The 13666-nt window shown below is 32.7% G+C and overlaps 1 protein-coding gene across 12 annotated transcripts; it reads left to right on the forward strand.

Moving 5' to 3' along the window:
• The first annotated feature begins 1004 nt into the window (after positions 1-1004).
• LOC102667562 (CDT1-like protein a, chloroplastic) lies at positions 1005-9344 on the forward strand. Of its 12 annotated transcripts, none has more exons than XR_005891952.1 (9): positions 1005-1326; positions 1429-1611; positions 1719-1837; positions 1960-2185; positions 2360-2551; positions 3165-3250; positions 3461-3938; positions 5232-5324; positions 5762-6112. XR_005891952.1 is itself a non-coding variant. In XM_041016316.1 (7 exons), exons 5-7 carry the CDS (start codon positions 3669-3671, stop codon positions 5864-5866), a joined length of 468 nt encoding a protein of 155 aa, XP_040872250.1. In that variant the 5' UTR covers positions 1021-1326; positions 1429-1611; positions 1719-1837; positions 1960-2551; positions 3461-3668; the 3' UTR covers positions 5867-6112. The 12 variants fall into 12 exon arrangements, 3 of the variants coding, with proteins under 3 accessions (XP_040872250.1, XP_040872249.1, XP_040872248.1); XR_414589.4 differs by having other exon boundaries at positions 1021-1326; positions 3436-3938; XR_005891950.1 differs by having other exon boundaries at positions 2354-2551; positions 3436-3938; positions 5232-6112.
• Positions 9345-13666: the final 4322 nt, after the last annotated feature.

Here is a 13666-nt window from a genome sequence, read left to right on the forward strand (position 1 = left end):
AAAGAAAAAATATGCAATAGCATTAAAAAATGAAAATGGATACAGGGGTAATAAATCACTTACGTTTCAAAACTCATCGATTAGTTTGTTCAATAAACACTTAACCAAGTTATTTATTCAAATAAACCTTTAACTAGTTTAATTCAAGAGAAGGAAAGGAAAAGAAAATTATATATGATTTCATGTAGAATATTGTACATGGGTAGAATTTGGTAAAATTTGGCTAAACCCATCACCTAAAACGATCAAAGTATTTCATTTTGAATTAGACGGGGTTTATATATTTTTATTGTGAAACTCAAATCGAACTAATCCGATTAATGACAAATAGGGTCAAGTTTATCAGGTCCAAAAAATCTTATATATTTTTTTTCAGTTTTTAAAAATATAAATAATAAAAATAAATAAATGAATAAGTGCAAAAGATATATAAACAATAGTAAGTCTCGATATTCAAAATGAATGAGGAAAATAAAGAAAAAATGAGCAAAGTGTCTTATTCATTTGTTGTGGATAGCCTTATGTATGTAATGGTGTGTATAAGCCCAAATATTAGTTATATTGTAGTTGTGACAAAATTCCTAATGAATCTAAGAAGCAGCATCGAGAAACTGTGAAAGGAATACCAAGGTGTTAGTATATTAGAAAAAAAATAACTGGTCTAAAATGATGACCAAAAAATTAAAATGATGTTATTTTGTTATAAGCAAAACTTTATTGTATTCTTTTATGTCTGTTTTTTTTTTATCTGTATCTGTACATTGTTTTGTTTTTGATGTTATTTTTTGTTTTCTGTCTTACTGTATCACTACTAAAAAAGTAGCTTTTTACGACACCTGTTCTACGACGGTTATATAAGAACCGCTTTAGAAAGTGATATAATGGCATTTTTGTAATTATTATAATAAAAAATACATTTTACGACACATTCTAAGACGGTTATTTGAAAACCGCCTTAGAATGTTATATGTAATAAACTTCACATCGGGTTTTTACTAAAACCCGTCGTAATTTAGAAAGAGAAAAAAAGCCAAAGCGTGCAGCAGCTAGCGACTTCTCGCATTCAAGCCCTAGCCTCTTCCTTGTTCTTCCAATTAAACCCTAGGCTCTTCCTTGTTCTTCCATTGAACCCTAGCCACTCTAACATTGCTCTTCCTTGTTCTTCCATTGAACCCGACGAGGTGGACGGCTCGAACTTCCTCCATTGCTCTCTCTGTCTCTGAGTTTGGGAGAGTAAACTCACCCAAAAAAAAAAAGATTTTTTAATACACTTTTCCCTCGCGAGTTTAGCAGAGTGAACTCACCTCACCTAGGGTTTTGCATCAGGTAATCGCTTTTCTTCGTCAATTCATCGTTTCCTTCCAATGCAACCACGCTGTAATCTTTTCGAATTCATTCACTGTTTGTTTTTTCTTCAATTCATTACAGCTTTCGCCGCTATAGCAGAATGGAACAAAATGCGTGCAAGGAATTGTCAAAAATTGCTTCGAATTTCAAGTGCGAGAAGGTTCTCGAAACAGTTGATGAATCAATTGTATGCCCCACTCCACAAAAGAACGAGGAACCCCTAACTGTCAAATCCAAAGAGGGACAAACCAACCTTCCTGAAAAGTGCGTGCCCTAATTCTGCTATTTGCATTTTTTCTTTAAAATTTGGTAGAAATTTTGCTTTTTTAGTTTTTGTAAGCTGAGTTGTTATTTAATTTTCTTTTTTGCAGATACTCTACGCTTGCTGATTTGTTTGGTCACATGAGTTGTTCACTCAGATTGTTGTATCTGTGTAAAAAGGCTCCAATTTTCAAAATGTTTGCCGCCAGGTTGAAGTTCTTTCGAAGAGGTGATTGTTTTTTTTCTTTTAAATTCTTTAAATGCCCTAAATTAATTAATGGTCATGAATTGCCATTCTCTTGGAGTTTTTGATTGATGGGTGAGGAATTGAGTTTAGTGTTTTGTTTTCAGGAAATTCTCCCATGCCCATCTTGCGCAGATGAAGTATATACTCCCTAAAAGTGTGTATATAGACAGGGTGCTTGTTCATGATAAGAAAAGCTTGTGTGTGGTGCCTGATATGAAGATCACCTTGAAATTTGAGGTTGTGAAAGATTGCTTTGGCGAATCTGCTGATCTGGCTCTTCGACGATATTTTAAATCTAAGCTGATTGATTTCTTTGATATGCATCCTGAGGTAGTTTTTATTTTTATTTTTAGTTGTTATCCTTGTTAATTTTATTTTCTATATATATATATATAGAAAGCAACAAATTATGCCATGTTGACAATTTAATCTAAATCGTTAGCTGTCGTGTGTTATTAATTTTTAAGTGCGAGATTATTGCCCATTTCTGATGTTAAGCTCCAGGACATGCCTACCCAAAAGTCAACATCATCTTATAAGCCAGCAAAAAGAGTGCTTGACTTTTCCCTCATGGAGGACAATGATGGCTTGGGCATTGAAATGGACAAGTTAGAATCTATCAGAGCTCTGCATGAATCTAGCAGAGGATGTTCTGAGGATTGCAACTCTTTTGGTTCTGTTTCTGCACCTCAGGAGGTATGACATCTCACACATGTTTGAATTTTTGAGTGATTCTTCATATCATCCTTTTAACAGTCACTAATTATTCCATTTCATATGAAGTAATTTCTTTTCTATTACTGTAATAGTTAATGCTAAACTCTAATTATTTAGGAGGGCACACATGCATGCATACTTGAAAAAAGTGGGATAAATGAGATGTTTATGACAACTGGCAAGATAATGATGAAGTGAGAAATGTTTGAAATATTGGAACTGTAAACATCGGGATAGTCATTTGAAGATATTAGCTTTTATTCATAAAATAGTTGTAATCTATATAGTTAATTTATTAAATAGGGTGTTCACAGGCTGTAGGGGTGTACTAATGGCTTGTGGAACAAAGCACCCTCTGAAGTTCTGTTATTAAAAGAGCAAATAAAAAACTTCCACTGGGTTCCTTTTATTTATAATGAAGATGGTTATTAAATTTGGTGATTGCTCCGTCTTAAAGATTCTTTTTGAAAATGCATGATCAATATTTATTTAGCTTTTTTTTTAAAAAAAAAGTAATTGCAATCAGTTTGTTAAGAATTGTTTTCGGTTGTAGCTATTATCTTCAATTGCTCGTGTGTAAATATGCATACAGGACCACTTGGCGTGGGACTTAGGCTTTCACTTCAATAATGAAACCCTTCTATTATTCTTCTTCTCCTGATCAAGATATGACCAATGGTTCGTATTTAAATTAGAATGTGTTTTTATTAATAAAAAGAAAATAATTGTTTTATTATTTCTCGTAATAAATTATTAAAATAACTATAATTATTCTTTTATAATAAGTTAAACCAAACACATAATTTATTTTTATTAGGAAAATAACTTTGTAAAAGTTTTCTCTTAAATATTTGGAGTTGTAGACATTTAAGGTTGTTCCCTCACCAGAAACTCGAGGCAAGGTTGTTCCCTCACTAGAAACTGCTTCGGGACAGGACAATGGTTAAGGATAAGGATAAGGACTCTGTGGTGGAGGCATAGAAGGTGCTGAGTCCGGTCGATGATAACTTGGTTGCAGTCGAGTTTTTTGCTCTGATTGGTAAAGAGAAAGACAAGGTGAGTGTTGGGGAGGATGTGAAGGAAAGGGGTGGTGAGAATGGGGGGCTGGAATGATAAGAGGAACGATGACATTGACGCGCTGCTCGGGGCGGATGAGAAGCTTGAGGATTTCGATGATGATCAGGAGAATAAGGAGAACAAGGAAGGTGTGGTTGTTGAGGAGGAGATGGATGAGGCTTTTAATTTTAGGCTGAATGGGATTGGTAGCAATGTTGCTACTGGTTGGTGGTTTGTGAACGAAGGCGAGGCTGTCCTCCTTGCTCACCATGATGGTTCTTGTACTTATTATGATATTACCAATAGTGAGGTATGTGTTCTTAGTTTAATGCCAGATTCAAAATGTCAAGCTTAATTTTCTATTTTTGTATTTGTGTTCATTTAGATTAGATTTAAGTGGTATGATGTGAAATTATGAATGTTCTCCACGAAAAGTACTAAAAGTTAATTGAATGGCCTTCCAAAATTATCAACTAGTTTTCTATATATGTGTTCATTTTGACTGAAGTACTTTTGAAAAAAAAGTAATCATTTTTCATATAAAGGTTTCCGAATAGGTGCAAAGAAAGTTAGGCATGACATGAATGTTTAGTTTACCATTGAAAGGAATACTTGTTCATATTTAGAACTTATGAAAGAATGAAGAAGTAATTTTGAGCTAGCTGAATTTTTTTTTTACATTCAGGAAAAAGCATTTTTTTTTGGTTTGCATATAATTAAGATGTGAAAATGAATTAAGATGAAAAAGTGAAATACTTAAATTAAATTAAAATATAAATGTATGAAACTTAAAAGAAATGTAGTCTTCTCTACCAAACCCACCCTTAGCGATTTAATTATATTGTATTACTAATTTTCTGATACCCACCTAGAGGTATTGCACATCATGGTAGTTAGAATTGGATGAATTTGTATCCTGATTAAATTATATTTGCTTTTATTAAAACATTTGCTTCTCTATGTAAACTTGCAATTGTGATTTTTATACTGCATTTTTATTTGTCGAAAGTTGTTTCTCTTTTTCTTTTTAAGTTATTCAGTTATCATGCATTAATGAGACATTCATTCTAGTTGCAATAATTTTTTCCCCTGGAAGTTATCATGCATCTAATTTTACGTATATATTTTTTGAAAAAGCTTTGTGCTAAAAAAATGTTAATTAAATATGACACGTAGTTAGTGTTAATTAGTGTCTATATGACATGTAGTTAATTAGTGTCTATATGACTTCTAGTAATTCTAAATCACACGATATTTTTTCTTCTTCTTGCTTGAAATTAAGTTTTAAATTTTAAGAATAATTTGGATTGGTTTATTTTGGTGCGCCAAACCTGTTAGAAGAAATGTAGCAGCATATCCATATCCAAATCCAAATAATAAATTGGTTTGGGTTAAAGAACCATTTTAAATGTTTTTTTTTAATTTGGTTTAGATTTTTTATTTGGTTCTAACTACGTGTACCTTTTAATTATTTTCTCATTAAATATGTATATGTATCAAATACATATTAATGTTCATTGCATGCTTTTATGATTTTTGTTGAGTTTAATTATGAACCTATTTAGTAATTCCTCACTTATTCTCTCCTTTTTCTTCTTGGCAGGCAAGAAATAATGCTCGGATATTGATCTCTGGCTCATTCAGCAACCGGTATGAAAGGATCACACGGTGTGCAAAAGGCTGGGAGTCCAACCAAGTGAGTAAAGCATTAAAAGCCTTCTCTCTTAATATTGCCATTATATGCTTTCTACCAGTTATGCTGCATAATAATTTCACTACGTTCAACTTACAACAATACAGTGATCATATGTCTTTGCTTCTTTCTTTTCTAAATTTTAAAATAGAAATATCATACGCTACAACAATACAGTGATCATATGTCTTTGCTTCTTTCCTTTCAAAATTTTAAAATAAAAATATCATACGCTATATGCTGGATTACTATCAAGTTTACTGCCTAAGTTGAAATAATAGAGATATGCTAATTCGGAATTTGTCTTTGTTTTGATTCTGTTTGGTCTTATTTATTTCTCCACTGATAAAAAAAAAGCTTTTTTTATTTTTTATTAGCTAATGAGAGGTTTATCTGCCCGTCAATCTTGTATTTTAATATTTATTTATTTCTGACATTAGGTATATGATCGGAAGTCTCAAAGGCTTGTTGAAAAAATAATTGACAAAAAAATTGTATTGTCCATAAGAGCCATTTATCAGTCAAAAATTTGTTTATTTTGTTAAACTTATTTGGGTTGGTCTAATTACTTAGTAAGTTTCGGTTAACTGTTGATTTTTGGTTGGGATTAATTAGATTAAGTGGATTCTCAATAAATTGGGCTGCTTCTTAACTCTTTTGGTCTAGATAAATTAAATCTAGGCATTTGCTATATCCACTCCGTATCAAATGCCTAAATTTGTCCGTGTCTGTAATCTCATGTTTCCTCTATTGTAAGTTGACCTTTATTTCTAAAGGTTGTGTTTTAATTATTAGTGTTTGTGCATGTTAAGTAAATATTGTTTTGGGCACATAGTGTATTAAATTTGATACATATATCACTTATAAAATTATCTAGCCAAATGATTGAGTCTACCTGATTTCTTTATTTTTTTTCTCTAGATTATTTTTTTTTTCTTTTCAAATTTCTTCTTTGAACTCTATAAACTCCCTCTACCTATTTTGCTTAGTTGTAGTGTTGTACAATGTTGATAATCATCTTTGAAAATCAACTCTGACATTTCATTCAAAGACGGTTATTAGCCAATAACCGTCTTTGAATGTCTATTCTGACACACCGTTCAAAGACGGTTATTAGCAAATAACCGTCATTGAAAGTCATCTCTGACACAGCATTTAAAGACGGTTATTAACTAATAACCGTCTTTGAATTTAAATGCTGACACAACATACAAGGACGGTTATTAGCTAATAACCATCTTTGAATGTAAACTCCAACACAACATTCAAAGACGGTTATTAGTTAATAACCGTCTTTGAATCTAAACGCTTACACAACATACAAAGACGGTTATTAACTAATAACCGTCTTTGAATGTAAACTCTAACACGAAATTTAAAGACGGTTATTAGCTAATAACCGTCTTTGAATCTAAACGCTTACACAACATTTAAAGACGGTTATTTGTTAATAACCGTCTTTGAAAGGTTCTTATATTTAAAGACGGTTGTTATAATAACCGTCGTAAAAACTAATTTCATTTTAACGACATTTTAAACAACGACGGTTATAAACCGTCGTTAAATGCACTTATTAACCGTCGTAAAAAGCCCTTTTTTTAGTAGTGTATTTATTTAGTTTTGTTGTTTTACTGTTTTTACATACAGAAAATAAAAAAAATAATAAATATTTTTGAAGTTGTTGTTTTTTAATGTTTTTGTTAAATTTATGCTCTTTTTCATGTTTTTTATTTATTGGATTTCTAACGTATACATTGTGAGAGATGTACCATTTTTAGTTGAAAGATTTCATGTTTGGTGTGAATCATAGTTGTAATTGTGGAAGTGATAAGTAGGCTTGGAGAAAAATTTGAGGTGGATGATGTGTGATAAAATTATGCTTTGTGAGTTTTTGGGACTTTGTAGATGGATTGTACTATTCCATTCATGCTCTTTCATGTGTGATTTCACCCTTGTGCTAGATTATTCTAGATTTTGCCTTCTCTCTTTTGTCATTCCTTGTTGCACATGCATTGGTTGAGATGATTTAGGCCTTCTTTCATTTAATCACTAACCAAATAAGCCTACCTTAAATTAATATTCATTGTCACCCTCTTTAAGCCTTAAAAGCATTCTATACTTAGCACAAGAAGTACTAAAGTATAGAGAACATATAATACAACGCAAGCTACAAGCCAGCTGAAACAAAACAGAACATGCGTTTACTTCCAGAATCCCACACAAATTGGATATATACTAAAATGATGTTAATTAAAAACTAAGAGTGCACGCGGGTTGGTTTGACTGGGGATTGACGAAACTTGTTACTTATTCTAATCAAATTTAAATGGATTGATTTTGATTGATTTTTTTAAATAAAATAAAATAAAACCCAATCCAAATTAATTTGTTTGTAAATGGTTTGAGTTGAATTGAATCAACAAATCAAAATATTATTTATAATTTAAAATTCTTATTAAATAAAATACTGAATACATTATTTGTAATTATTGTGTGTAGTCAAATAATGAAAAAAAAGATCAATGAAAGAATCATATTATTGTTGTTATCATTACATAGGCTAACATATTATATTACACATGATTTAAAAATTGAAATATAATAAATAAACTCGAGAATCACAAAACCTAAAAATTCAAAAATTAAAACTATTGCATTGTAGTTTGAAAATTTTAATATTATCAAATAATCAAATGACTAGTGCAGTTGAAATATCAATTAAATCTAGAATAATTTGAACTCTAATTTTTGTGAGAGTGAAATTATGATTAGAGAACTCAACAAGGAAAGAAAAAAGGAAAGTGTACACGGTCTCACTCACTTTTAATTAAATTAATAATTGACTTTTTAATTTAAAAATATATAATAATAATAATTAATATAAATTAATGGGTTAACATACCAAATGAATAGATCATAGGTTTAGATAATAAAACTCGGGACTTAATTTAAAACTTAATAAATTTGATTAAATCCATTCGAATCTAAACCAAATACAAATATTATCCCATCCAAAATATTTAAATTGATTTAAATCATTCAAGTTTACGAATAACTCAGGAACTCCCCTGTTGAAAACTATTCTCAAGGTGTTAAAAAAGTATAGTAGTGCACACCAATTAAGCGAGCGAGGAAAGGGAGATTTTTTAAGATTTCCTCCTTAATTGAAAAACACCATAAAAAAATAAGAGATAATTAACTAATACCACCACAATGAAAGGTGGTGAACGCATCTGGACAATAGACAATTAATATCATTTTTTTTCTTCTGGAAAGTCAAATTAATGAATAAAGTCGTATATCCGTTTACCATAGAAAAAGATGACTTGCGAAGAATTTGAATAATCCTAAATTCCTCTATTGAAAAAAGAGAGTGATGTTGATTTTTTCACATACTAATTTATTTAATATTTGAAGAAATTTATTTAATATTTAAAGACATATCATTGTAATCTCACAAATCAAAGTAAGACTTTTGTATAATTAAACAATAATATGTCTGTCGTAAAAAGAATAATTTAGATATTTAATTATGTAAGCATAACATGTAACTGAAGTTTTATGCTCTGTGACCGAATATTCAATGTTTATCCCTGACATAAGTGTGTGGTGTTTTACTGTTTTGTTTTCTCTATGATGATGCTCTCAGTTTTGGGTTGGAAACATCGTAGATAAAATTCCGGAGAGGATGATTTCCCCGTTCAATGCAAGGAACATTTTTGGATTTAAAAAAAAATACTTATATAAGACTTATATTTATCTTTCTTTCACTTGACCAGTGACTCACTATTCAAGTTAAGTTGAAAATATGAGTTGTTACAACGGTGCATATAAGTGAACGAAAAATAGTATCATTAATTATAAATGAAGTTAAAATTAAAAGGACAATATCTTGTTCTTTATTGATGAGTTGCACTTTTTTTTTTGAGTATGCATCTTCTTGCTCTATGAAAATTCCTAAAAGGAAATTCCTACATGAGACTTTTGGGTGTACACAAAAACGGTTTTATAATTAAATTTATGCATGATAGAAGATATGTTTATTTTTATATAACTTAAAAAATTTAATATAAATTTATATGTTTAATTAAAACTTATAATAAATAAATATCTTAAAATATACAAATTATATTTTAAATTTAATATAGATAATTTAAATTATGATATAAATGTTATTTTTATCACTGATCATTTCTTTTTAAAAAAATATTGAAATTCAATTTAGCGAGGAGATAAAAAGGGTTAAGCAATTAATAAAACGAATGAGTGATGGAGATAAAAGAGGATAGATTAAAAAGAGATAAGTAATTAATAAAATTAAATATATACAAAATGAAAGTAGTTTGAAGTTGTTGAGATAATCTTTTTTGCTAGTTGTAACGGTAGTGTGTGAAATGCACTTTCAACTGAAATAAGAGAGAAAATATTAATCACTTCTAATTGAGAGTCTCACTATCTATTGTGTTTTCTAATTTACAATTTAGAAGTAAATTGTTATAAATATTAATTTTAAAACATTATGAGTATAATTTTTTTTAATAGAACTTACAAGAAAAAAAACTGTGATTCAATATTCATCTTTATTATTTTATTTTAGATTAAATTACTCATATACCCATGAATTACAACAACAACAACGCCTTATCCCACTAGGTGGGGTCGGCTACATGGATCAACTTCCGCCATAATGTTCTATCAAGTACCATACTTCTATCCAAATCATTAAGTTCGAGATCCTTTTTGATAACCTCTCTTATAGTCTTTTTAGGTCTTCCTCTGCCTCGAATTGTTTGCCTTCTCTCCATCTGGTCTACTCTCCTCACTACAGAGTCTACCGGTCTTCTCTCTACATGCCCAAACCACCTAAGTCTATTTTCCACCATCTTCTCTACAATAGGCGCTACTCCAACCCTCTCTCTAATAGCTTCGTTTCTAATTTTATCCTGTCGAGTCTTACCACACATCCACCGCAACATCCTCATCTCCGCTACACCTACTTTATTTTCATGTTGGCTCTTGACCGCCCAACATTCTGTTCCGTACAAAATCGCCGGTCTTACCGCAGTCCGATAAACTTTCCCTTTAGCTTGATCGGTACCTTTGCATCACATAACACCCCCGATGCTTTTCTCCATTTCATCCATCCTGCTTGAATGCGATGATTCACATCCCCTTCAATTTCTCCATCATCCTGTATTACAGACCCAAGATATTTAAACCGTGTGACTTGAGGGATAATATGGTCTCCTATTTTCACCTCTGAGTTAGAAACCCTCCTTCTTTTGTTGAACTTACATTCCATATACTCCGATTTGCTTCTGCTTAGGCGAAAACCATGTGTTTCTAGAACTCGTCTCCAAGTTTCCAACCTCTCATTCAACTCCTCCCTCGACTCTCCAAGGAGGACTATGTCATCTGCAAAAAACATGTATCTCGGCGCTATCTCTTGGATTTGTTCCGTGAGGACATCCAGAATTAAGGTAAAAAGGTAGGGGCTAAGGGTTGACCCTTGATGCAAACCAATTGTGATGGGAAAATCGTCTGACTCTTCACCCTGTGTCCTAACACTAGTCGATACCCTATCATACATATCTTGGATAGCTCGAATATATGCAACCCTAACCCCTTTCTTCTCTAGAGCTTTCCACAAAATCTCTCTAGGCACTCTATCATACGCTTTCTCCAAGTCAATAAAAATCAAGTGCAAGTCTTGTTGGTCCATGCGATATTGCTCCATCACCCGCCGTAATAAATAAATCGCTTCCATGGTCGACCTTCCCGGCATGAAACCAAATTGATTCTCAGTAACTTGAGTCTCCTTTCTTAATCTCCGTTCGATCACTCTTTCCCATAATTTCATGGTATGACTCATGAGCTTGATTCCCCTATAATTTGCACAATTTTGTATATCCCCCTTGTTCTTATAGATTGGCACTAACGTGCTTCTCCTCCATTCCTCCGGCATGCGTTTTGACCTCATAATTTCATTAAAGAGTTTGGTGAGCCACTCAAGACCTCTATCTCCAAGAGTTTTCCACACTTCAATAGATATGTTGTCTGGCCCCACCGCCTTACCGTTACTCATTCTTTTCAACGCTTCCTTTACTTCCTGTTTCTGAATCCGACGATAGTACTTATAGTTCCGGTCCTCTTCTCTTGTGTCCAGACTGCTAGAGTCATATCCATATCCATCATTAAATAAGTTGTGGAAATACGCCTTCCACCTTTCCTTGATATCTTTTTCATGCACTAAGACTTTGCCTTCTTCATCCTTAACACACTTTACTTGATCCAAATCTCTAGTCTTCCTCTCTCTACCCTTAGCAAGCCTATATATAGATCTTTCTCCGTCCCTGGTGCCTAGAGCTTGGTATAGTCCGTCAAAAGCTTGGGCTCTTGCCTCACTCACCGCCTTTTTGGTTTCATTTCTAGCTATCTTATACTTATCCCAAGTTTCAGAATTTCTACACCTAGACCACTCCTTGAAACACTCCTTTTTTTACGCTAACTTTGCTCTGAACGCTTTCATTCCACCACCACGATTCTTTACCCCTAGGTCCAAAACCTCTAGATTCACCCAACGTCTCTTTAGCCACATTAATAATCTCTTGGGACATCTTGTTCCACATATCATTTGCACTTCCTTGTGATTGTCCACACCATCCCTCCCATATCTTTTGTTGAAAGATTTCTTGTTTCTCACCCTTCAAGTGCCACCATTTGATCCTTGGTGCTACCATAGGACGTCTTCCCTTTGCCCTATCTCTAATTCTTACATCCATAACCAAAACTCTATGTTGGGTAGTCAAGCTCTCTCCCGGGATAACTTTACAGTTCAAGCAATACTTCCTATCAGACTTCCTGATAAGGAAAAAATCTATCTGAGAACATGTCCCTCCACTTTTGTAAGTGATAAGATGTTTCTCTCTTTTCTTAAACCATGTATTGGCTATAGAAAGATCCAAAGCCTCCGAAAACTCCAAGATGGATTTACCCTCCCCATTCATCTCCCCTAGGCCAAAACCTCCATGCACCCCCTCAAAACCTCTACCCACGCTACCTACATGTCCATTGAGATCCCCTCCTAGGAAAACTTTCTCTCCTTGGGGTATATCCTGAAGTACCCCTTCTAGATCCTCCCAAAATTTTACCTTAAAGTGTTCTGCTAACCCAACCTGAGGTGCGTACCCACTAATAACATTAAATGTGTCCTGTCTCATTACCAATTTTAAGGCTATGATACGATCTCCTACTCTTCTTACATCCACGACATCCTTCTTCCACTCCTTGTCCACAATAATCCCTACCCCATTTCTTGATCTGAGTTTTCCCGTATACCACAGCTTAAATCCCGAGTTGTCTAATTCTTTCGCTTTTTCACCTGTCCACTTAGTTTCTTGTAGGCACATAAAATTGATCTTCCTCCTCACCATAACATCCACTATTTCCATAGATTTTCCAGTAAGTGTGCCTATATTCCATGTATCAAAGCGAATCCTTCTGTCATGAACTAGCTTCTTTACCCACACCCGTTCACGAAAATGTGGGAACCCTTGCTTACTTTTCACTACATCCGGGCGGCGATGCAGCGGCCCTTGCTCTTTTGACACTGTACTCGAGCCATACAGCACGTTGCTTCCGGGCAACGACCTAGCATTCACATTATTACGTAATTGATCCATGTCGTAGAGATTCGACAAAGTTTTACGTTGGCTGTCGAAAGCCTAACACAACCCTCTCCTTTTATCCGGGCTTGGGACCGGCTAAGAATAACAAAGCTAACCTAGGCAGGATTCATATACCCATGAATTATTTGATAATTTTTAATTAAATTCTTAATTTTTTTTAATTAGATCTTTGAACATGCATTTTTTTAATTGGGTCTTTTCATCTAACTTTTGTTATGGAAAATTAACCACAAGAACATAAATAATCCCTAAATTTAGTATTGTTACCTTTGTAGGCTTGCATGGAGTGGATATAAATTTAATCTGGTTTGTTTAAGGTCCAGTCCGTATTTTACATGAGTCAAATAAATTTAATCCGTGGAATAAATGAATTTTTTAAAGTCTGTATTTGACCTGTAAAGCTCACAGATAAATGGAACGATCCATAAGTTTAAATTATTTTTTTGATTTTTTTTATAAAAATGTCAAATTAGAGCAATTTTTTCTTTTATTTTTAGGCTAAAATATAAGATTTTTTAATTAACAAAAAATACATTAAAAATGAGAATAGAAATAATCTTAACATAAATTTCAAAGATAATGTAAAATAGTCATAATCAGTAACAGCTTTTTCCAATATTTCTCTTGGAAGAGATGATTATTGTAGCCTATCTACTA

This window comes from Glycine max, chromosome 6 (assembly GCF_000004515.6).
Source record: "Glycine max cultivar Williams 82 chromosome 6, Glycine_max_v4.0, whole genome shotgun sequence".
Taxonomy (NCBI): Eukaryota; Viridiplantae; Streptophyta; class Magnoliopsida; order Fabales; family Fabaceae; genus Glycine; species Glycine max.